We start from the raw sequence: 25,668 nt of genomic DNA, 5'->3' as shown, positions 1-25,668 counted from the left end.
CCTGTGCCCTGTGGCATTCAGTGAGAGCTGGGTGGGCAGCCCAGTCTCTCCCTGGGGGAAGCCCTTTTATACACTGCCTCCTCCGTGTGGGCTAGTGCCTCATTGGCTACCTGCTTCGGTCCTCCCTTAACGGGTGGCTTTTCTCCGTCCATCTGCAGGACGTTTCCATTGGCCACCCTCCAAGGCAGGAACAGGGAGGAGGTCGGTCAGAGGAAAAGGAGGATTTGCTGAAATCATGTGCACCAATTTCAAAACAAGCTCTGGTGGTGGCTATGGTTCTATGCTGATTTACACCACTAGAAGACCTGTCCCCTAAGGTCCAGACAACCAGAGCTTTACCCCACAGCTCTCAGTCCAGAAATCGCACAACATGCATTCCCCTAGAGCCAGTCAGTAGGTCCAGGTAATTGGTTTTGATGGTGCCACCACTAAATCCAAGGGGAACGTACAGTTCATCGACAGTGGATGACCACAGACCGGACTGCTCCTGGGAGGCCAGCCTGCTCTTTTGTATCCCTAGCAATGTGGCTCCCCCATGTCCATTAGGAAGACTCTGTTATAAAGCCTGAGAGATTTTGCTATCATGAAATCTTCCTATGAGTCAGCCTAACCCGTCCCTTCTTAATGTTATTCCATTGCTCCTAGTCATACTCCTAGCCCCCTTTAGAAATGTATCCCCCTCTCATGGGTTAAGTCCTTTGTAGGCTACTGCCATGTTTTCCTTATCCTGTATTCACAGATGGCCAATTTTACTGCATGTGGCTGTGTCCCTGCCCAGGAAAAGTTGAATTAATTTTGAGAGTCAGATTTTATGAGACGCTGTCTTAAATGTGTTACCAAAAGCCAGTTATATCCCATCGACCACTTTCTCTTCATCCACTGGTCCTGCAGTTCTGTCAAGCACAACAATCAAAGAGTCAGACCTCTTCTTTTTATGGGATTAGAGCACGTTCTCTGTGTCCCGAGTGGGGCCCTCGCAATACTTTCCCTCCTACATAAAATACAGTAAACAGCGTGGACAGTATTGCTGGCTGTGAAGCCCTCTTCATCGGGATTCTGCTACAGGATGAGAACAGGAAGTCTCAGGATTCTTTCTTCAGCTCATTTCTTGCACATGCTGGCTGACCGTTTAGCTACGGTTTTGTAATCCAGGCAGGACGGACGGGGTTTGTAACTGACAATTCCATCTCTCCCTGTGCGGTATGTGAATTAAAGCTGGTGCTGTGCCATGCGGGGTTGGGTGGCAGTGAGCTCGGACCACTTGCTTCTTTATCAGCCAGTTGCTGAAATGCTAGAAATTCTTGAAGTGTCTTATAACACTCCCCTGTTAGCTCATCTGATCCTTGTACCTTGATAAAATTTAATGTACTTATTATAATGATTGTAAAACCGTAATCACAAAATCATATTTTGTCCAGCTGAAATTTCCCTCTCAGCCTCTTGCATGTGCCCCCCTGGGGTATAGCTTGATGCAGACTGGTACTTGGTCACAGTTTGGATTTTGATGACTGAATTTGGCCATTAGTTTGCAAACTCTGTCAACTGCATGTGTGACTTCCAGCAAGTCACTTTATCTGTCTGAGGCTCAGTTCCCCATCTCTGACTAGGGATCCCACTCTTCATCCGTATGGCCTGTTTAGAGTGAACACTCATAAGGGCAATGATTCTCCTGTCCTACGTGCATGTACAGCTCTTAGCATAACTGATCTTGGTTGGTATGTGTAGGTGCTAGTGTCATATGAAATAAGAAGCCTGAGGCTCATGGCAGTGAAGAATTCAGCCCCCAGTCTTTAGTTTCTGATGCTCTATTGAATAGCGGTTGCTCTGAGAGTCCCACTGCAGCTCTGTTGCAGTCCTAAGGTCTAGCACTGCTCAGCCAAGGGGCCTGCAAACATTTGCAGTCTCCTTCTTGAAAGTGCATCTGTAACAAGATGTTCTCTTGTATCTGTCCGATGTCTCTGTGCTTTCTCCGTGCAGCTCTCTACCACAAACCTGACCACTGAACCCTGCTTATCCCAACACTCCTGCTTAATTGAAATTTGGGAGGTTCTTCTTGGTTTGCCCTGTGTTACAAGCAGGGCCGGCTCCAGGGTTTTTGCCGTCCCAGGCAGCGGGCGGGGGAGGGGGAGAGCCATGATCACCATCGGCGGCAGCTCCACTGTGCCGCTTTCTTCTTCGGTGGCAATTCGGCGGCAGGTCCTTCCTTCCAAGAGGGATTGAGGGACCTGCTGCTGAAGAGCCCGACGTGACGCCCCTTCCCCTTGGCCGCCCCAAGCACCTGCTTGCTGAGCTGGTGCCTGGAGACAGCCCTGGTGACCAGTGTGTCTGCACTACAATGAAATCCTCCGAGCACGGAGCACAGGCTCCTCTGTCTGAAACACAATCTGGCCTTGAGAAACTGACTCACATTTATTCCTCGTGGCAGTACAAGTCCTTCAAGCAGCTCTTTCTCCAGATCTCACTGACATATCTTCCCTGTACGCCCAGTCTCCCAGATCTGGAGGGAAGCTGCCGTTTTCATAGCCAGCCAGCACAACTTCTTTGTGTCTCCCACTCCCCGGATTCTGGAATCCAGCCCCTCCTTCCAGGACCAGCCAGTACTGATTTCAACGCAATCCTCCCTGCTCATATGGTCCCCACAACCATGCCATGCTGCAGGCTCCTCCACAACTCCCCAGCTCTCGGCCCCGGAAGAGCGAGGAAGCTGCACCTACATGCCTTGAACTCCCTTTCCAAAGTTTGGAGGATCCAGAGCACAGAGATCGAAGCCTCAGATTTCAAGAATCCCACTTGTTTTCATAGAGCTTTGTGTGCCCTCCTGAAGCCTTCAGCTAATGAGAGACCCCTAGTTTGCATGGAGTGCTTTTAAGACAGGTTAGTTTAAAGAGGACCCTGGGGCCATCTCAGTACAGGCTGGCCTTAAAGACTGTCCTCATCAATGGTGGCTACCAGCCAACTCCAGGCTTCATTCCTGGTTATGGTGCTTGGCGCAATGGGACTCTGATACCGGCCCTGAACAGGGACTGCTGTGATGCAAATCACTGATAATAAATAATTTTGCCATGAATTTTCCCCTAGAAATGGCTGTTTGGGGATTTCAAACACCTGTGCCCATCACACACACAATAGAAATATCCTAGATCACTACACACCCATCGTGACTTACACGTGTGTGTTGTGTCCTGTTGTGTTGAACAGTCTGTGATTTACCCTACACAGAACTATAGCGCCTTTCCTTTCTCGGGTTATACTTTTGTTAGAGAAAACAAAGATAAATGGCATAACTGTGCCTGGAACTCCCTGCAATGGAGATTATAATATTTCTCTAGACCCAGTGTCTCAGGAGTGCTGGGAGGGTTAATTAGACAATGCCTGAGTACATAAAATGTAATACAAATTCTGCTTTTAGAGCAAAGTACTTTGACCTGAACGAGCTAAGTGCTGAGGTTATTCAGAACGGGTCTCTCTCTCACCCTCACCTACACAGCACTGGAATGTTATGGCAGTTGCAGGTTTGTTTCCCAAATGCGATGGTATTTCTTTTGCGAATGCAGGAAATAGAAGTTAGTTGGGTAACACCCGCAGTGGTTTGCTCACTGGAATAGGGTTTCTAGTCCTTTTTTTTGCTGTGCTAAGTAAAACCCCAATTCCACAGTATTGTGCAGACAGACAGATCCTGGCACCCATGTGGCACCCCATTGTGTCTACATTGCGGTCCATGTGGTGCAGCATTCTGTCCTTTAGAATAACTGCAGATTTGAGGCTTAAAAGTTGGAGCACTTGTACTGTTCAGAGCAGAAATATGGGGCATTTTTGAATAGTGAAGGTAATCGACCATGGGAACAATTTACCTCGGGATGTTCTGGATCCTCCATCACTTGCAGGCTTTCAATCAGGACTGGATCTCTTTCTAAAAGAGCTGCTCTCGCTCAAATGGAAGCTACAGAGTTGAGGCAGAAATGACTGGCTGTGGTTCTTGGGCCTGTCCTATTTTCTGCAGCAGGTCAGACTAGACGCCCACAATGGTCCCTGGTGGCCTTAACAACTATGACTATGAAAGCTATGAAGGTCGGCAGCAACTCTTCAGTTACATATTTTATGTGGTTCCAAATTCCTTTCTCAGCAAAAGAAGCTCCCTCATCTCTGCCTCTTGGAAGCTCCCTCATCTCTGCCTCTTCTTACAATGGCATCATTGTTAGCACAAGAACCTGCTTCTCTGCAGCTCCTGTCAATTGGACCAAGCATCTATCCGTCAGATGATATTTTGTATAAAAATTCCAAATCCAGTCGGTCCCTGTGCTTTACCAGTGCCTCTCACATGTCAAACTCAATGAAGAGTTTAGTCATCTAATGACAAGCGAGTGTTGCCCAGAAGTGTGTCTAGCAGTCTATAATGTGTGCACAAAGTTGTCAGTATGTCCTCCACAATACACCTTCACATTCTCTCTCTCTCTCTCTCTCTCTCTCTCTGTACACACAGTCTCCCAAGGCAGACATGCCATCACACACAATGGAAAAAATCATACCCTACCTGTGGGATAAATTCCTTGCTGGAAATAGTGCCTTTTGATCTGTTGAATTTAATGGAGTTATGCCTGTTACCATCAGGTGAGGTTTCCATTGATTATAACCTGGGTGCCTAGAGGTGCAGTTACATTTGTCCCAGGAGGATCACTAGCAGAGTGGATGCAGTGAGATATCTCCCTGGCAGTGGGTTTTCCTGACAGAGAGCTGCAAGGGCTGTTGCCCTCCGGACACTGAAAGCCGTACACTCTTGTGAATGTGGGGTGTGCACCTAACCCCATGATTCCAGCTGATTTGAGTCCCCAGCTCTGCTATCCTGGCACATTTGCCAACAGATATTTCCTGCAAAAGAAGCAGCAGCTTTTGGGAAACCTCACGTGCACAAACAACAAATCCTCCAAGGTCAGAGTGACATTTAGGGGTATCCTAGTGGGGAGATATGACGTCCCTTCCCAGCACTGGATGGGGAGAGGTGGCATGGTCCTGTTGGTGGGTCACTGTGGCAACGGTAGCTACCACATTCACTGCTCGGCAGCAGACCCTGAGCTGAGGGAGAAGAACTGCGTGTGACAGCTACTGCGACCCCCTGCAGGATCTTTGGAGATCAGTGCATTAAACCTAGAAATGGCTTCGGTGTGATTGTGTCCTGCTCCCTGGGGGAGGGGACCAGACCTCCTCCCAGAACTACAAAGATTCACGGGTTGATTAAGGTGAGTCACTAAAACAGAACCATTCTAGAGAGGTATCTGCCTCTGGATTGGTTTCAATAGATTGGTTCAAACTGGGGTTTCCAGAGACAAGCAAAGAAAGGGCTTTTGATATAAATAGGCTGAGTTTAAACTGACACGGATTCTGATCCAGCAAACGGACAGGGCCTTCTGTCCAAGGGGGGCCCCAACTTTTACAGAAGTGTTAGAAAGACTTTGGCATAGCAGGAACCCCACAAGACTGGTGAGTGATTCCTGGAATCTTTAGTGTGTGCGTAAATTATGGGTGCCAAGGAACGAGGTCGGAGAGGGAAGGGTATCAAAAGTGCAGTTAATGCTGAAACTATTCCAGAGCTTAACTATCCTTATAGTTAGAAAATATTTCCTAATATCTAACCTAACTTTCCCTAGTTGCGGATGAAGCCAATTGCTTCGTGTCCTACCTTCAGTGTCCATGGAGAACATTGATCACCATCCTCTTTACAACGGCCCTTAACACATCTGAAGACTGTTATCGGTTCCCCCTCAGTCTTCTTTTCTCAAGACTAAACATGCCCAGTTTTTTCCCCTTTCCTCATAGGTCAGGTTTTCTAGACCTTTTATCACTTTCGTTGCTCTCCTCTGGTGTCTCTCCAAGTTGTTCATGTATTTTTTAAAGTGTGGCACCCACAACCAGACACAGCACTCCCGCTGGGGTCTCTCCGGTGTCCAGTAGAATGCAACAATTACCTCCTGGGTCTTACATATGACATATCTCTTAAGACATCCCAGAATGATATTCAGCTTTTTCAAAATAACATTCCGTCATTGGCTCATATTCAGTTTGTGATCTACTGTAACCCCAGATCCATTTCTGCAGTATTGCCAGCTAGCCAGTCATTCCCCATTATGTATTTGTGCATTTGATTTTTCCTTCTTTGGTGTTGTACTGTGCCCTTGTCTTTACTGAATATTATTTTGTTGATCTCAGAAAAGTTCTCCAATTTATCAAGGTGATTTTGAATTTGAATGCTGGCCTGCAAAGTACTTGCAACCCCTCTCAGCTGGGTCTCCTCTGCAGATTTTATAAGCATACTCTCCACTCCATTATCCATCTTATTAATGAAAATATTGAATAGTAATGGACCCAGGACAGACCACTGGAGGACACCATTAAATACACGCTCCCAGTTTGACCGTGAACATTCATAACTACTTTTTGAGTGTGTTTTTTCAACCAGCGTTGCACGCACCTTTTAGTATTTCATCTAAACCACATTCCTCTCGTTTGCTTATGCAAGCCTCACGGTGATGGGGGGAGGGCCCATATGGTTGGAAAAAGGCAAATATAGTGCCCATCTTTAAAAAAGGGAAGGAGAATCCAGGAAACTACAGACGAGTCGGCCTCACCTTAGTCACTGGAAAAATAATGGAGCAAGTCCTCAAGGAAACTATTTTGAAGCACTTGGAGGAGAGGAAGGTGATCAGGAACAGTCAGCATGGGTTCACCAAGGGCAAGTCATGCCTGACCAACCTGATTGCCTTCTATGATGAGATAACTGGCTTTGTAGATATGGGGAAAGCAGTGGACGTGATATATCATGATTTTAGCAAAGTTTTTGATACGGTCTCCAACATTAATCTTGCCAGCAAGTTTAAAAAAGTATGGATTGGATGAATGGACTATAAAGTGGACAGAAAGCTGGCTAGATTGTCAGGCTCAATGGGTAGTTATCAACGGCTTGATATCTAGTTGGCAGCTGATATGTAGCCAAGTGCCCCAGGGGTTGGTTCTGTGGCCTGTTTTGTTCAACATCTTTATTAATGATCTGGATGATGGGATGGATTGCACCCTCAGCAAGTTTGCAGATGACACTAAGCTGGAGGGAGAGGTAGATATGCTGGAGGGTAGGGATAGGGCCCAAGGTGACCTAGACAAATTGAAGGATTGGGCCAAAAGAAATCTGATGAGATTCAACAAGGACAAGTGCAGAGTCCTGCCCTTAGGACAGAAGAATCCCATGCACTGCTGCAGACTGGGGACCAACTGGCTAAGCAGCAGTTCTGCAGAAAAGGACCTGGGGATTACAGTGGACGAAAAGCTGGATATGAGTCACTAGTGTGCCCTTGTTGCCAAGATGGCTAATGGCATATTGGGCTGCATTAGTAGGAGCATTGCCAGCAGATCGAGGGAAGTGATAATTCCCCTCTATTCAGAACTGGTGAGGCCACATCTGGAGTATTCGTCACGGAGTCACCGGGCGATGCTCTGGAACTGCTCCCCACCAAGCCAGTCAGGACTTTGGGGAGCCTCCTCTCCCTTGGAGAAGACTTGTTCAGGGCAAGTCTTCACCTCCTGGGTCTCTCCTTGGAGCATTCAGCATCCTCTGCCCCTCCGTGCACTTCCCACAGCGAGCCCGCCCCAGCAGGGTCCTAGGGAAAGCCACAGGGTCCTGCACCCCCACTTTGCAGTCTGACGTGACTCTCAGCTAACCAGTAAAACAGAGGTTTATTCGATGACAGGAACAGGGTCTAAAACAGAGCTTGTAGATACAGTGAACCGGACCCCTCGGCCGAGTCCATTCTGGGGGGCAGGGAGCCAGACCCCCATGTCTGCACTTCACTCCTTGTCCCCAGCCAGCTCCAGACTAATAACCCCCTCCAGCCCCGTCTGTCTGCTCAGCCCCTTTCCCGGGCCAGGAGGTCACCTGACCTCTTTGTCTCCAACACCTTCAGCTGGCATCTTTGCAGAGGAGGGGCCCAGGCCATCAGTTGATAGGAGACAGAGGGCCAGGCATATAGGTGCACTGGCCACTTCCTCTGCAGCAATCACACACCCTTATTCCACCACCTAGATACTTAAACGCTGCATAGGGGACACTGAGGCACCAACACAATATTCAGAGCAAACCTTAAGAACATTCCCAGTTCGTCACAGTATTTCATCCAGTTCTGGGCCCCCCACTCTAGAAAGGATTTGGACAAATTGGAGAGTCCAGTGGAGGGCAACGAAAATGATCAGGGGGCTGGGGCACATGACTTATGAGGAGAGGCTGAGGGAACTGGGCTTGTTTAGTCCACAGAAGAGAAGAGTGAGAGGGGATTTGATAACAGCCTTCAACTGCCTGAAGGGGGGTTCCAAAGAGGATGGCACTAGGCTGTTCTCAGTGGTGGCAGATGACAGAACAAGGATCAATGGTCTCAAGTTGCAGTGGGAGAGGTCTAGGTTGGATATTAGGAAACACTATTTCACTAGGAGCGTGGTGAAGCACTGGAATGGGTTACCAAGGGAGGTGGTGGACAGGAGAGGCTCCAGGCCCCAGCATGCCAAGCGCGTACTTGGGGCAGCATGCCGTGGGGGGCACTCTGCCGGTCGCCGGGAGGGCGGCAGGCAGGGCTCCAGTGGACCTCCCGCAGGCGTGCCTGCGGAGGGTCCGCTGGCCCCGCGGCTTCGGTGGAGGTCCACCGGAGCCGCGGGACCGGCAGAGCGCCCCCTGCGACTTGGGGCGGCGAAATGTCTAGAGCTGCCCCTGGTGGCGGAATCTCCTTCCTTAGAGGTTTTAAAGGCCCGGCTTGACAAAGCCCTGGCTGGGATGATTTAGATGGTGTTGGTCCTGCTTTGAGCAGGTGGTTGGACTAGATGACCTCCTAAGGTCTGTTCCAACCCTAATCTTCTATGATTCTATGAAATGTCATGTTGGACTGTGTCAAAAGCTTTACTAAAATCAAGATATAGCATATCTACTGCTTCACCTCACGCACTGGCCAATAGCCTAACAAAAAAAGAAATTACGTTGATTTGGCATGATGATTAGTTCTTGACAAATCCATTTTGTTTACTACTCATTATGCTATTCTCTATACTCTAGGCACTTACACATGGATTGTTTAATGGTCTGTTTGAGTATCCAGGTGTGGAAGTGAGGCTGACTGTCTGTGATTCCTCAGCTCCTCTTTGTTCCCTTTTTTTAAAGAGAGATACGATGTTTTCCCTTCTGTAGTCCTCTGGGACCCCACCTGCCCTGCGTGAGTTCTGGAAGACAGTCACTACTGGTACAAAGATTGCTTCAGCTAGTTCCTTAATACCTTAGGGTGAATGGCGACCAGCCTTGTCAATGTGAATACATCTAACTTATTTAACTATTTAATCTGTTTTCCCTATTCTGGCTTGTGTTCCTTCCCCTCTTCTTGCTAAGCATCTTGTCACAATCAACTCCTTTAGTGAAGAGTGAAGTAAAAAAAGCATCAGAATCCTCAGTCATTTTGGCGTTGTCTATTATTAGCTCTCCTTCCCTCTTAAATAGCAGACCTGCACTTCCCTTGCTAGCTGTGACATATTTTGTGTCTTAGCCTTCCTGGTTTTGTCCCTACATACTTGGGTTGTTCTTTTCTTCTCATCCTTAGCAATTTGTCCATGATTCCACTTTATGATTTTTCAGGTCACTAAAGAGCACCTGATCCAGCCATATTGGCCTCTTGTCATGAACTCAAAGGACTCATGCTCTCTCTTGGCTCTGTATGGTCCTTGGCAGGAACCCCCTTCAGTGTGACAGCCTTTCTCAGGGGTCCACTTTCCCTCTGGGGTTAAGCCGTAGGCCCCTCCGCCTCCTGGAACTGCACCTCTCTGAGTCCTCAGCAGCATGCCTGCCTTTTGCCATGGGCCCCCTCAGGGAGTCTACTCACTCTGGACCTCTGGGGCCTCCACACTCAGAGTGAATAATGCAACCCTGATCTCTAGACTGGAGTGACTCTCAGCCAGCATAAAACAGAACAGTTTATTGAGCATCTAAACACAGCATAGGAAACTCTCAGGGCCGCAGGCCTAGAACCCTTCAGCACAATACATCTAGGTTACTCCTGCCTCAGGTGGGCTCTGGCTGCTCTCTCCTCCCAGCCCAGAACCCCGTCCTTCCAGCTGGGCATCTGATATCACCGTCCCCCAAGTCTCATCTCTGTCCTTTGTTTTCTGTCCCAGGAAAAGAGGCATCCTGGTCGTCCTCTTCTCTCAGCTGCTCCTCTCATCCATCCTTTGTTCCCTCTCTGGTCAGGTCAGGTCACCGGGGTCCTCTCTCCACAGTCCATTGTCCTCGCACTGGCCAGAACCGGCTGTGACTCCCAAGCTGGGCCTCCTGGTCACCAGTTGCTGGGGTATCCATTCTCCAGGCCATTCGCTGGCCGTCTGTAACAACAAACTCCCTCTCCCACCATCTCATTAAACCAGTAATACCCAGGGAAACTGAGTCCCACGCCCTCTGCATGCAAATCATTGAAAACAACAAGAAACCCCCCTGCTTCGTCACATCTCCCCCCGCCTTTGAGTCTGAACTGAGCGGGGTCACTTAGCCACAGGGCCGGCTCCAGGTTTTTGCTGCCTCAAGCAAAAAAAAAAAGAAAAAGCCTGAGTGCCACCGCTGAAGCAGCAACAGCACCCAAAAGAAGCGGAATGCCGTCCCTTGAAAAGTGCTGCCCCCAAACAGCCGGGGTGCCACCCCTTGAAAAGGGCCATCCCGAGCACAGGCTTGGGACGCTGGTGCCTAGAACCAGCCCTTCTTAGTCAGTGACCTGGAGAGGTTGAGGGCTCCCGCCCGGTGATAAAGCATCGGCTATAACATTGGCACTCCCCCTCACATGGACAACCGCCATGTCATAACCCTGGAGGAGCAGGCTCCATCTCAAGAGCTTAGCATTAGCCCCTTTTTATCTGGTGAAGCCACGTCAGGGGCGGATGATCAGTGTACACAGTAAAGCGCCACCCAACAGATATGGCTGCAGTTTTTTAAGGGCCTACACCATGGCCAGGTATTCCTTCTCTATGGCTGTTAACCCAATTAAGATCCTTAGTGGCTGAAGCCATGGCTTGCATGTGCTATTTAAACCCATTCCCGTAGGGTTTCTAAAGCATTACATGCCCTGAATCCTAAATTTTCCAAAGTGACCATTGATTTTGGGTGTCTGCAAATTTAGAGAGATCTTGAAGGGGCCACATTTTTGGAGGGAAGTTGCTCAGCACTTTCTGAAAACCAGGCCCCTTTGGGGACATCCTGTGTTGGGCACCCAAAATTGGTAGTCCCTTTTTAACAAGTTGGGCCTTAGTGTCTGGATCTCAGCTGCAATTGGGCAGGGGATGGATCTCTTTAAGGAGGATGGCATGTGACTCTTACTCTGGGTCTTTCATTGGCCAGCAGAACTGCCAAGTGATTCACTCCGGTTCATGTCCCCAATCTCCTCTCACAATATGGAAGCAGAGGGCTACAGTATAGGTTTGCAGAATGGCAATTTATTATGCAGAGGAGCCCTGGTGAGCAGCACTGCAAGAGTGGCTAAGCAGTAGGTAGAAGCAGATGCTTTGAAGCTGTTCAGATTGTTTTAAGCCTTGCTTCAAATGGTGCTTCCGGTGGAGGAGAAATGGTGGCACAGATGGATCTGGCAGCATCGGCTCACTTTCATCTTCTCTATTTCTGGATCTTCTTAGCCAATGATTTTGAGAGCAGCAGCAACAATGCCCCCACCACGTCCTTTCCAGAATCTTTTCCAGCGGCCCCGTGTGACGACATTAGGCTAGAGAGAAAAGGGGTCAGGATTAGAATCTCCACTCAGACTGAACCCGTCTCCTGCAGCTCAGGGACTGTTACTTTGTTCTCTCTTGTGTTTTGTTTGTTATTAGCAATGACTAGAGGCCCTAACTTAGATCAGGGCTGTGGTAATCGCTGTACACATGCACAGTGGGAGACAGTCTCTGCCACAAGGGGCTTACAGTCTAGATAGACAGAGGGGTAAAGGGTGAGGGGGTGACAGTGTGACATGCCTGGGGTCACACGGCTGGTCAGTAGCAGAGCAGGAAGTAGAGCCCAGGTCTCCTGAGTCCCAATCCAGTGCCCTCTCCCCAGGAGCACATGGCCTCTGTGGAGCAGCACAGGGCATCCGACCAGTGTCACTGTGGGCCTAGGTGGCTAGTGGGGGAGAGGAGTAGCCCTCAGGAGTGAGTGTAACTGCTGGGCTCTTTGACAGAGGGTGACATCGCTCGGTGTCTCTGAAGGAGGGGCAGGAGCTTGCCTGCTGGAGGGACAGGGTGCAAGGGCCATGTCATTGAAGGCACAGGATTATAAACTCAGCCATTATCCCCTCCCCCTTTGCTGTTTGTAACCCTTACGCAAACCTTTGGCAGGTCCCTGTTCTAGGATAAGAAGGAGGGGCCATGCTGGGGCCTTTGTCTGGTGTGTGGGACCAGGGGCCATTCAGTGTCTGCATCGTACAACGTTTGTAAATGTCGCTGCCAGACAAAGGCAAGTGGTGAGGAGTCTCCCCAGCCCCCATGTCCTTGCCCCGCTCCCAGGCATCGTATGGAGCTTTAAGTTTCTTACATATCCCAATGAGATTAGAATTTGCTCCCTGCGGTTCTGCTGGCGGCTGTAGGTTCCACCTCCAGGCTTGTGGGGCAGGAGGCCTTTGCCAGCTCACTGCCAGTAGGTGGAGCTGGACACTTGTTCTGGGGACACTTGGTCAGTGTGAAATACCTGGCCAAGATCTCAGCAAGAGAAACCCTTAACCCTGCGTCAGCCCAGCCGTGAGCAGACAGGAGGCTGTCTAAGCCACTCACCTCCTCAGACGCCTCCTCACATTTGATAATGATGGAAGGGGGGTCCTGTTGAGTGGAGAAGAATCCAGAGCAGTCTTTGACCAGCTGCAAGGGAGAGAAAAGAGACCTCAGCATCTTACTGTCCAGGAGCGCTACTGCTCAGGCCACTCGCGTGTGGAGACCTGCTTCCCGATGTGGGTTGGTCACAAGTTCAGCAGGTGGTTGGGAGGCTCAATCTTGGGCCTGGTTTAGACATCACGGTGGATCAGGACCCCGTTATGTGAGGTGCTGCAGAGAGACTAGAAAGATGGTCCCTGCCCTGAGGGGTTGACAATCTATGTAACCCTGGCTTGCGTTCAATAGCATCTGACTTTGTGAGCTGTTACTATGTGGTGTCTGGGATTCCTTGTCTACTCCAGCTGAGTGAGAGGGGCCCACAGAGAACAGCATATGGGTAAATTGTAGATACAGACAAGGAGAGAATGAGCCAAAATCTACACTCAGCTGAGCCAAGCGAGGCTGGATTGCTATTAGGGCAAAGCATGTTTACGGAATGAGAAGCAGGGTCTGGCAGTTACAGCGCTGGGCTGAGATTAGAGAAACTTGGGTTGAATTCTCCACTCTGCCACTGTCCTGGTGTGTGACCTTGAGCGAGCCACGTCACCCACTGATGACCCGGGGATAAGAGCACTCCCTCTCAGCCAGGCTTTCTCGGTCTGGTCTGTTTAGATCGTGAACACTTTGGGGCAAGGCAGAGACTGTCTGTGCAGGACCTGACACCATGAGGCCCTGATCTCATATGGGATGTCAAAGTGCCAGTGTACCACGAATAATATTTTACACAAGCTGCATCCCCTTCTCCTTTTGCCTTCAAGGATAGTTCCCAGGTAGAACAGTGCCCCAGCTGACAACAGCAAACCAGAGATTAAAAGCCATGTAGTCCTATAATCAGGGGTTGGATGAATGAATATATGTTTTCTGTGACCTTGATGTAAGGATCAGTAATAGGATACAGCAGAAGAGGCACTGTACCGTAGCCCCCTTCCTTCCTTTATGTCTCTGCTTTAAAGATGTTGTTGGGCATCTGTGTGATCAGTGAGACAGAAGAGCAGAGGGAGGTGTCTCCGTGCAGGGCGTGATCCTTACCCCGTCTTCTTTGAATTCACACTGGTTGGGGTCGCGGTTCCCTGATACCGGGCACACTGTCTCTTTCACAGTGAATTTCAGCGATTGGATAGTTTTAGAAGACACGTCCTAAAAAGAAGTTCAACGAATAAGGAAAATTAACATTCACAGTGAGCATCAAGGCACCAGGCCCCACTTTGGCCTTGTAAATATTTTTCTTTGATGTTATAGTATCGCCCAGAGACCCAGATTGGCATCAGAGCTGCACTGTGTGAGGTGTTGTTCACACACATACCCAGGGAAGGCCCTTGCCCTAAGGAGAATGTAAGTATTGACTTGTTCAATTCTACTGAAGTAAAGAGTTATTAATAATCATTCTCAGCAGTAATCTAGGGCCTTGAATTTTTCAAATGCTGTTCAAACCTAAATCCCGGAAAGTAAATTCATATATTGTGGCCTAACTCTGATGTAGCTCCATTGTCTCAAATGGGCTGATTTGCACCAGATGAGGCTCTGGCCCATGTTTCTACTGCATGAACGAATAACTAGTATCTTGCAATTCTCTTCCCCCCCACCCTGGTCCTCTGCCCTTCTCTTAGAAAATCCAGTCACTCAGTGTTTCTGCATGTGTTTTAATTCCTGAAAGTGCGATTCTGGTCTGAAATGACAAGGTCTTATTGCCTCACTGTCACTTCTGTATGTAGGTTCCTGTCTTGCAGAAGTTACTTGTATGTGCAGGTGTTTGCAGGATCGGAGCCCAAGTGTCCTCCTTTTGGGCCTGATCATGAAACACTCTGAGCACTTTGGTGTGGTCTGAGCCCCCTCAACTTCCACTGACCTCGCTGTGAGCAGAGGGTGCTCAGTAGCTCACGGGATCAAAACTTTCATTAAAAGTATGATTATGTCCCCAAATTGAATGTTTGCTCATTCTCTTTGAACACGTGTGGCTGGCCACCGCCTTTGGGCCAGGTGCTGTGCAAACACAGAATAAGATGGTCCCTGCCCTGAATTACTCACAGTATCATTCAAAAGGAAACCTTCTCTGCCTGCTGAATCTGAATGAACTGCTGCTCTCAGGCCCTTCATGTGCCCTGGGACCAGGAAGCTGCTGTTTGGTAATACAGGGAAATCGCTGTCTGGCTGCTACCCGTCCCTGCACATATTTCGCTCCCTCTTTAGAACCAATTTTGGCCACGCTGCTTTCAGTGACTCCAGCTGGCTTGTCGATAAATTCCCTGTTGTTCCCCTTCCCCATCCTCTGCCTACTTGGATTGTGAACAGAAACTGTCTTTCATGGCACCACCAGAAATCAGCCCTGGATAATAACGAGGGTGCAAATACCATCTGTAGGTACAGGAGTCTAGCATCAGAGGCAGCGATTTCCATTGACATGCTCTACGAGCTCAAGCAGCATCGAATATACACAGGCCACAACGCGATTCCCCAGGTCACTCACCCAGTCTGGCTGCGGCTCAGCTTCCAGGAGCCGATAGGCCAGTGTTGTGCCTGGCTCTTGGTTGTAGATCTGAACTGCAGCTAAAACCGCATCCTCGTGGGTTAGCTGAGGGGATGATGGTGGTGTGGAGGCTGCTGTGACCACCCCGACGAGCAGCAGGACTTTCAGGCAGGTCTCCATCCTGTGCCCTGTGGCATTCAGTGAGAGCTGGGTGGGCAGCCCAGTCTCTCCCTGGGGGAAGCCCTTTTATACACTGCCTCCTCCGTGTGGGCTAGTGCCTCATTGGCTGCCTGCTTTGGTCCTCCCTTAACCAGTGACTTTTCCCCATCCATCTGCAGGATGTTTCCATTGGCCACCCTGCTGGGGCGGGCAGAGAGGGAGGTTGGTCAGGAGAAAAGGAGGATTTTTTCTAAAAAATTGCTGAAATCGTGTGCACTAATTGCTAAACAAACCATGGCGGGGGGTGGCTGGGGGCCCCTGTATTGGGAAAGGCTAAGGTACCTGTACCTCTCTTGGTGTAAGTCAGCATAGATCCATGAAAGCCAATGGAGCTAGGGCAAGTTAAACCAGCTGAGGATGTGTTGGGCCAGAACCTCAGCTGCTATAAGTTGCCATTGCTCTATCTACACTGACTTTTATCAAGAAAACAGCTCTACCCTAAAGTCCAGACAACCAGAGCTTTACCCCACAGCTCTCAGTCCAGAAATCACACAGCAAGCATTCCCCTAGAGCCATTCAGTAGGCATAGGTCGTTGTTTTGGCTAAATCCAAGAGGAACATACAGTTCATCGACAATGGATAATCACACACCGGACTGCTCCTGACAGGCCAACCGGTTCTTTTGTATCCCTAGCAGTGGAGCTGCCCCTTGTCCAAGAGGAGGACCCTGTTCCAAAGCTGGAGACATCTCACTATCATGAAGTCTTCCTATGAGTTAGCCTAACCTATTCCTTCTTATGTTATCCCATTGCTCCTAATCATACCCCATAGCCCCCTTTCCAAACCAATCCTCCTCTCTTTGGGTTGATTCTTCTGTAGGCTGCTACCATTTTTTCCTTATTCTATATTTACATTGGCCAATTTCAGTGCACATAGCTGTGTCCCTACCCAAGCCAATTTCAATTAATTTTAAGAATCAGATTTCATGAGACACTGTCTCAAACGTGTTACCAAGAGCCAGTAGTATCCCATCGACCACTTCCCATCCCATCTTCATCCACTGGTCCTGCAGTTCTGTTAAGCACAGCAAACTATCAGATCTCTTCTGTGTGATTAGAGCACGTTCTGTGTGTCCCCTGAGTGGGGCCCTCCTACACAAAACACAGTGAACAGTGTGGCCGGTATTGCTGGCTGTGAAGCCCCCTTCATCAGGATTCTGCTGCGGGATGAGAACAGGAAGTCTCAGGATTCTTTCTTCAGCTCATTTCTTGCACATTCTGGCTGACCGTTTAGCGACGGTTTTGTAATCCAGGCAGGACGGACGGGGTTTGTAACTGACAATTCCATCCCTCCCTGTGTGGTATGTGAATTAAAGCTGGTGCTGTGCCACGTGGGGTTGGGTGGCAGTGCGCTCGGACCACTTACTTCTTTATCAGTCAGTTGCTGAAATGCTAGAAATTCTTGAAGTGTCCTTTAATACTCCCCTATTAACTTGACTGATACTTGAGTCTTATTATTATTATTGTAACACCTTAATCCCAAAATCATGTTTTGCCCAGCCGAATTTTCCCTCTCAGTCTAAGGAGTGCTTCTTGCATGTGCCCCCCTGGGGTATAGGTTAAATGCAGCATTGTATTTGATTCAAAGTTTGGATGTTGATGATTGAATCTGGAGAATAGTTTGCAAAGTCTGTCGAGTCTGTGTGTGACTTTTGGCAAGTTACTCTATCTCTCTGGCCTCAGTTCCCCTTCTGTACTCATGGCCCTTTCTTTCTCCCACTCTTCGTCTGTATGGCCTGTTTAGATTGAACGCTCGTAAGGGCAATGATTCTCCTGTGCTATGTGTGTGTACAGCTGCTAGCATCATAGATCTTGGTTTGTATGTGTAGGTGCTAGTGTCATATGAAAGAAGACTGAGGCACATGGCAGTGAAGAATTCAGCCCCCAGTCTTTAATTTCTGATGCTCTATTGAATAGTGTCAAGTATCAGAGGGGTAGCCGTGTTAGTCTGGATCTGTAAAAGCAGCAAAGAGTCCTGTGGCACCTTATAGACTAACAGACGTTTTGGAGCATGAGCTTTTGTGGGTGAATACCCACTTCGTCAGATGCATCTGACGAAGTGGGTATTCACCCACGAAAGCTCATGCTCCAAAACGTCTGTTAGTCTATAAGGTGCCACAGGACTCTTTGCTGCTTTTATTGAATAGTAGTTGCTCTGAGAGTCCCACTGCAGCTCCGTCCCACTGCAGCTCCGTCTGTTAGTCTATAAGGTGCCACAGGACTCTTTGCTGCTTTTATTGAATAGTAGTTGCTCTGAGAGTCCCACTGCAGCTCCGTCACAGCCCGAAGGTTTAGCACTGCTCAGCCAAGAGGCCTGCACATGTAACCCACACACCTCCTGAGTGCCACTAGATGGGCCAGAACACCACACCCAGGAGGTGTGTGGGTTACACAAACATTTGCAATCTCATTCTTGCAGGTGCATCTGTAACAAGATGTTACTTTTGTAGCTGTCGGGTGTCTGTGCTTTCTCCGTGCAGCTGTCCAGGACAAACTAGAGCACTGACCCCTGTTTATAACAAGACTCCAGCTTAATTGAAATTGGGGGGGTTCCTCTTGGTTTGTCCTGTGGAGCACAGCCTCCTCCGTCTGCAGCACAACCTGCCCTTAGGAAACTGACCAGCATTTATCCCTCATGGCAGTCCAGGTCCCTCAAGCAGCCTCTTTCTCCAGATCTCGCTGGCATATCTTCCCTGTATCCCCAGTCTGACAGAGCTGGAGGGCAGGTGCCTTTTACATAGCTGGCCAGCACATTTTCCCTGTGTCCCCACTCTCCAGATCCTGGAATCCAGCCTTTCCCTCCAGGGACAGCCTGTATTGATGCCAATAAAATCCTCACTGCTCATATGGTCCCCACAACCGTGCCATGCTGCAGGCTCCTCCACAACTCCCCAGCTGTCTTCCCTGGAAGAGCAAGGGAGCTGCACCTACAGGCCTTGTACTCCCTTTCCAAAGTTCGGAGGATCCAGAGCACAGAGATCGAAGCCTCAGAATCCCCACTTGTTTCCATAGAGTTTTGTGTGTCCTCCTGAAGCCTTCAGCTAATGAGACCCCTAGTCTGCATGAAGTGCTTTTAAGACACGTTGGTTTAAAGGGGACCGTGGGGCCATCTCAGTACTGGCTGGCCTTAAAGACTGTCCTCATCAATGGAGGCTACCAGCCAACTCCAGGCTTCATTCCTGGGTACGGTGCTTGGCACAACGGGACTCTGATGCTGGCCCTGAACAGGGGCTGCTGTGATGCAAATCACTGATGATAAATAATTTTGCCATGCATTTTCCCCTAGAAATGGCTCTTTGGGGATTTCAAACACCCTGTGCCCATCACACACACGATACAAATATCCCAGAACACTACATACCCATAGTACCTTACACGTGTGTGTTGTGTCCTGTTGTGTTGGACAGTCTGTGATTCAGCCTACACAGAACTAAAGTGCCTTTCCTTTCTCGCGTTATGCTCTCGTTAGAGGAGACAAAGGTAAGTGGCATAACTCCCTGAAATGCAGTTTGTAATATTTATCTAGACCTAGGTCTCTGCTGTGTTCGGAGGGTTAATTAGACAATGTCTGAATATGTAAAATGTAATATAAATTCTGCTATTAGAGTAAAGAACTCCGACCTGAATGAGCTAAGTGCTGAGGTTATTCCGAATGGGTCTCTCTCTCACCCTCACCTACACAGCACTGGAACGTTATGGCAGTTGCAGGTTTGTTTCCCAAACGTGATGGTATTTCTTTTGCAAATGCAGGAAACAGAAGTTAGTTGGGTAAGATGCGCAGTGGTTTGCTCACTGGAATAGGGTTTCTTGTCCATTTCTTTGCTGTGCTATGTAAAACCCTAATTCCACAATATTGTGCAGACAGACAGACCCTGGTACCTGTGTGGCACCCCATGATTTCAGTGGGGTCCATGTGTGCACAGGGGTCTGTCCTTTGGTACAACTGCAGATTTGGGGCCAAAAATATGGTGCGTTTTTTTAAATAGTGAAGATAATTGACCACAGGAACCACTTATCTGGGGATATGCTGGATTCTCCATCACTTGCAGGCTTTCAGTCAGGATTTGATTTCCTTTCAAAAGAGATGCTTTCACAGAAATGGAAGTTACAGGCTTGATGCAGAAATGACTGGCTGTGGTTCTTTGGCCTGATCTGTGTTCTGCAGCAGGTCAGACTAGATGACCACAATGGTCCTTGCTGGCCTTCACTATGACTGTAGGAAAGCTATGAAGGTCGGCAGCAATGCTTCAGTTACATGTTTGATGGGGTTCCAAATTCCTTTCTCAGTGACAGCTTGGAAGCTCTCTCATCTCTTCCCCTTCTTACAATCACATCATTGTTAGCGAAAGAACCTTCTTCTCTGCAGCTTCTATCATTTGGACGAGATTTCTTGCTCCTCTCTGTCCATCAGATGATATTTTGCATGAAAATTCCAAATTCACTTGGTCCCAGTTCCTCTCACATGTCAAACTCATTGAGGAGTTTAGTCATATAATGACAAGCGAGTGTTGCACCGAAGTGTGTCTAGGAGTCTCAAATGTATGCTCATAGTTCTCAGTCTTGTCCCCCTCGCCCAACACACTCACACACACGCTCTGTACACACAATCTCACAAGGCAGACATTCCTTCATGAACAATGGGAAAAAATCATACCCTACCTCTGGGATAAATTCCCTGCTGGGAACAGTGCCTCTTGATCTATTGAATTAATGGAGTTGTGCTTATTTACATCAGGTGAGGTTTCCAGTGATTATAACCTGGGTGCCTAGAGATGCAGGTACATTTGTCCCAGCAGGATCACTAGCAGAGTGGGAGCAGTCAGATATCTCCCTGGTGGGGAGTATCACTGACGGAGCCACAAGGGCTCTTGACCTCAGGAGAGTGAAAGTCGTACACTCTTCTGAGCGTGGGGTGTGCAGCCTAATCCCACAATCCGAGCTGATTTGAGTTCCCATCTCTGCTTGCCCAGCACATTTGCCAACAGATGTTTCCTACTCAAGGGAACAGCAGCTTTTGGGAAAACCCAAATGTACAAACAATAAATCCCCCAAGGTCAGAGTGACAATCAGGGGTGTGCTAGTGGGGTGACATGACGTCCCTTCTCAGCACTGGATGGGGAGAGGCCTCATGGTCCTCTTGGTGTCTGACTGTGGCCACGGCAGCCATCACATTTACTCCTCAGCAGCAGATGCTGAGCTGAGGGAGAAGAACTGCATGTGACAGCTACTGCGACCCCCTGCAAGATCTTTGGGGACCAATGTGTTAAACCTAGGAATGGCTTCAGTGTGATAGTTTCCTACTCCCTGGGGAAGGGGTACCAGACCTCCTCCCAGAACTACAAAGATTCGGGGGGTGATTAAGGTGAGTCACTAAAACTGAACCCTTCTAGAGAGGCACATGCTCCTGGATTGGTTTCAATAGATTGATTCAAACTGGGGTTTCCAGAGACAATCAGAGAAAGGGCTTTTGGTATAAATAGACTGAGTTTAAACTGACACGGATTCTGATCCAGCAAACGGACAGGGCCTTCTGCCCAAGGGGGGCGCAACCTTCGTGGAAGTGTTAGAAAGTCTTTGGCCTGGCAGGGACCCCATAAGACTGGTGGGTGCTTCCTGGAATGTTTAGTGTGTGCGTAAATTGTGGGTGCCCAGGAACTAGGGTGATGGGGGAAGGGTATCAAAAGTTAATGCTGAAACCATTCCAGAGCTTAACTATCCTTATAGTTAAAGTATTTTCTAATATCTAACCTAACTCTCACTTACAGCAAATTCTCCAATTTATCAAGGTGATTTTGAATTCTAATCCTCGTAGACTCATAGACTTTAAGGTCAGAAGGGACCATTATGATCATCTAGTCTGACCTCCAAAGTGCTTGCAACCCCTCTCAGCTCGGTGTCCTCTGCAGATTTTGTAAGCATACTCTGCACTCCATTAGCCACATCATTAGTGAAAATATTGAATAGTGCCAAACTCAGGACAGATCCCTGGACAACCTCACTAAATACATCCTCCCGGTTTGACAGTGAACATTCATTACTATATTTTCAACCAGTGTTGCACACATTTCATCTTCACCACATTTCTCTCATTTGTTTTTGCAAATGTCATGTGGGACTGTGTTAAAAGCTTTCCTAAAATCAAGATATAGCACATCTACTGCTTCACGCCACGCGATGGGCCTGTAGTGTAACCAAAAAAGAAATTAAGCTGATTTGGCATGATTTGTTCTTGACCAGTCCATTTTGTCTACTACTTATTTTTCTGTTCTACTTTAGGCATTTATAAATAGATCATTTAATAAATATTTCAGTAACTTTCCAGCTATCGAAGTTAGGCTGACTGGTCTGTAATTCCTCAGGTCCTCTTTGTTCCCTTTTTTAGAGAGGTACTGTACCATGTTTTCCCTTCTGTAGTCCTCTGGGACCCCACCCGTCCTCCAGGAGTTCTGGAAGATAATCACTACTGGTTCAAAGATTGCTTCAGCTAGTTCCTCAAGTACCCTAGAGTGAATAGCATCCGGCCTTGCCAACTTAAAAGCATCTAATTTATTTAAATATTTTTTAATCTGTTTTCCCTAGTCTGGCTTGTGTTCCTTCCCCTAGCATCTGATCACAATCAACCCCTTTAGTGAAGACTGATGTAAAATAGGCATCCAACTCTTCAGCCTTCTTGATGTCCTTTGTTATTAGCTCCCTTTCCCTCCTACATAGCAGACCTGCATTTTCCTTCCCCTTATCCTTGCTCCTAATGTATTTATAGAACCTCTTCTTATTGCCTGGTATGTCCCTTGCTAAGTGTAACAACTTTTGTGTCTTAGCCTTCCTGGTTTTTTCCTATGTTCTTGGGTTGTTTTCTACTCATCCATAGCAATTTGTCCATGTTTTCACTTTATAATGTTCAGGTCACTAAAGAGTGCCTGATGCAGCCATATTGCCTCTCATGAGACTTCATATCATTCATGACTTCAGCTGATAGATTTTTAAGGCTAGAGCATAAGGGCGGCAGAATCAGGTTTGTTGTCACACCAAAGAGCTGGAGGGTTTTCAGTCCGATGGAATTTGCACCTTTAATGACCCTGCTTTGGGATTTTGTCCCTGTGGGTTGGTGTACAGGAAGGTGGGAAGGGAGCTGTGGAGTCCTCTTTCATTATCAACACCATGCTGAAAGCTGTGCTGGGAGCCTGAACTCTCTATGGGTGTGCCTGGTTGGGAGAAACCTTGGAGCAGCCCCATCTTGTTTTTTAGGGAAAAATTGCCCCCATGGCAGAGGGTCTGCAAAGGGACCTGTGACCATCAAGCCTTTAACACAGGACATTGTCAGTCCCTCCTTGCTGGAGTGTACTGAACCCGCAGGGAGTGATTTCTTTGGGGGTTATGAGGCTACCTGGGTCATAAAACTAGTAGGGCAGAGGGTGTTACCCACTGTCTGGCTGGAACCTGCAGTAAATCAGGGAGGCTGAGGGAATCCACGATGGATGTGACTCTTAACCCAGTTAAGATCCCCAGTGATGTGTGTGCTAATTACACCCATTCCCTCTACTGTACCTGAGGCCACCTGGTGCCATCTAGTGGTAGATGAATGAAAGTCCCAGTCTAAAGTATTACATACCTTGGGCCCTAAATTTTCTCAAGTGACTGTTGGTTTTGGATGGCGCAAAATTTGGATGCCCAACAAGAGAGATATTGAAGGGGCCTCGTTTTCAGATGGTGGAGGCTCACTACTCTCTGAAAACTTTCTTTGAGGCCATCTGTGTTGAGCACCCAATATTGCTCATCACTATTAATGAGTTGGGCCTTAGTGTCTGGATCTTTGTTGCAATAGAGCAGGAGTTGGTTCTCTTTAATGAGGATGGCGTGTGACTCCTAGTTCAGGGTTTGCATTGGCCAGTAGCACAGTGAGGTGACTCACTCTGGTTCACATCCCTAATCTCCTCCTAGAATATGGAAGAAGAGGACAACAGTATAGGTTTGCAGCATGGCAGTTTATTATGCAGAGGAGCCCCGTAGAGCAGCACTGAAACAGGTGCTATGCGGTATGTAGCAGCAGATACTCTGAAGCTGTTCAGATTGTTATGAGCCTTGCTTCCAACGGTGCTTCCAGTGGAGGAGAAATGGAGCCACAGCTGGGTCTGGTAGCATCAGCTCGCTTTCATCTCCTCTCTTTCTGGATCTTCTTAGCTGGTATGGGCAAGACCGATTTGAATAAGCTTCCAGGCGTTTCGATGAATAAACCTACTAATATTTCCTCTGCGGCCCTGTACGATGACATTAGGCTAGAGGGAAAAGAGGTCAGGGGTTACCATCTCCACACAGACTGATACTGGCTCCTGCAGCTCAGAGAACGTTCGTTTGTTCTCTTTTGTATATCGTTGGTTAGCAATGACTAGAGGCCCCACCTTTGATCAGGGCTACAGTTGTTACTGTACACACACACTGAGAGACCATCTCTGCCCCAAGGGGATTACACTCAAGATAAACGTGGGCAAAGGGTGGGACGGTAACAGCGTGACATGCCTGAGGTCCCATAGCTGTTCAGTGGCAGGGCAAAGAGTAGCGCCCTGAGCTGCTGAGTCCCAGCCCAGTGCCCGCTCCCCTGTAGCACGTGGCCTCCTTAGAACAACAGAGAGCATCCGACCAGTGTCACTGAAGGCCTAGGTGGCTACTTGGGGAGAAGTGTAGCCTTCAGGAGTGAGTGTTGCCAACGAGCTCTTGGGCAGAGGGTGACATCGCTCTGTGGCTCAGGAAGAGGCAGGAGCTTGCTTGCTGGAGGAACAGCATGCTAGAGGTGTGTCATTGAAGGTGCAGGATTATAAACAACTCTTATCCCCTCCCCCTTTGCTGTCTGTAACCCTTACGCCCACCTTGGGCAGGTCCCTGTTCTAGGATAAGAAGGAGGGGCCATGCCGGGGCCTTTGCCTGGTGTGTGGGACCAGAGGCCATTCAGTGTCTGCATCGTACAACGTATGTAAATGTTACTGTTGGACAAAGGCAGGTGGTGAGGAGCCTCCCCAGCCCCACAGCCCTTGCCGCACTCCCAGGCACTGTATAGAGCTTTAGTTTTCTTACGTATCCCAGTGAGATTAGAATTTGCTCCCTACGGTTCTGCTGGCGGCTGTAGGTTCCACCTCCAGGCTCACGGGGCAGGAGGCCTTTGCCAACTCGCTGCCAGCAGATGAGCTGGACACTTGTTCTGGGAACACTTGGTCAGTGTGAAATACCTGGCCAGGATCTCAGCGAGGGAAACCCTTAACCCTGCATCAGCCCAGCCGTGAGCAGAGAGGAGGCCATCTAGGCCACTCACCTCCTCAGACGCCACCTCACATTTGATAATGATGGAAGGGGGGTCCTGTTCAGTGGAGAAGAATCCAGAGCAGTCTTTTCTCTCCCTTGCAGCTGGTCAAAGAGACCTCAGCATCTTACTGTCCGGGAGCACTACCGCTCAGGCCACTCGCGTGTGGAGACCTGCTTCCCAATGTGGGTTGGTCACAAAGTTCAGCAGAAGGTTGAGAGGCCCAGCCTCCAGCCTGGTTTGGACATCACAGTGGATCAGGACCCCGTTATGTGAGGTGCTGTACAGAGGAAGGTCCCTGCCCCAAGGGGCTCACAATCTGTGTAACTCTGGCTCGTGTTCAATACCACCTGACTTTGTGAGCTGTCACTATGTGGTCTGTGGGATTCCTTGTCTACTCCAGCTGAGTGAGAGGGCCCCACAGAGAACAGCATATGGGTAAATGTAGATACAGACAGGGAGAGAATGGGCCAAAATCTACACTCAGTTGAGCCAAGCGAGGCTGGATTGCTGTTAGGGCAGAGCATGCTTACGGAACTGGAAGCAGGGTCTTGCAGTTACAGCGCTGGGCTGAGAATAGGGAGAGTGGGGTCGAATTCTCCACTTTGCTACTGACCTGGTGTGTGACCTTGAGTGAGTCACATCACCCACCAGTGACCCGGGGATAAGAGCGCTCCCTCTTGGCCAGCCTTTGCCTGTCTGGTTTATTTAGATGGTGAACACTTTGGGGCAGGGACTGTCTGACTGTGTCTGTGGAGCACCTGGCACCGGGGTCCCTGATCTCATTAGAGTTG

General features: G+C 48.7%; 1 protein-coding gene across 1 annotated transcript; it reads right to left on the bottom strand.

Moving 5' to 3' along the window:
* Positions 1-11,467: 11,467 nt before the first annotated feature.
* Positions 11,468-15,573, bottom strand: LOC127045938 (cathelicidin-2-like). Its single transcript, XM_050942834.1, has 4 exons — positions 15,368-15,573; positions 13,933-14,040; positions 12,808-12,891; positions 11,468-11,768 (listed from the first exon to the last, which is right to left on the bottom strand). Exons 1-4 carry the CDS (start codon positions 15,545-15,547, stop codon positions 11,679-11,681), a joined length of 462 nt encoding a protein of 153 aa, XP_050798791.1. The 5' UTR covers positions 15,548-15,573; the 3' UTR covers positions 11,468-11,678.
* Between the last annotated feature and the right edge of the window lie 10,095 nt (positions 15,574-25,668).

This window comes from Gopherus flavomarginatus, chromosome 2 (assembly GCF_025201925.1).
Source record: "Gopherus flavomarginatus isolate rGopFla2 chromosome 2, rGopFla2.mat.asm, whole genome shotgun sequence".
In the NCBI taxonomy this organism is placed as follows: domain Eukaryota; kingdom Metazoa; phylum Chordata; order Testudines; family Testudinidae; genus Gopherus; species Gopherus flavomarginatus.
The sequence above is the reverse complement of the archived record's forward strand: the minus strand, read 5'-3'. Positions and strand labels throughout refer to the sequence as shown.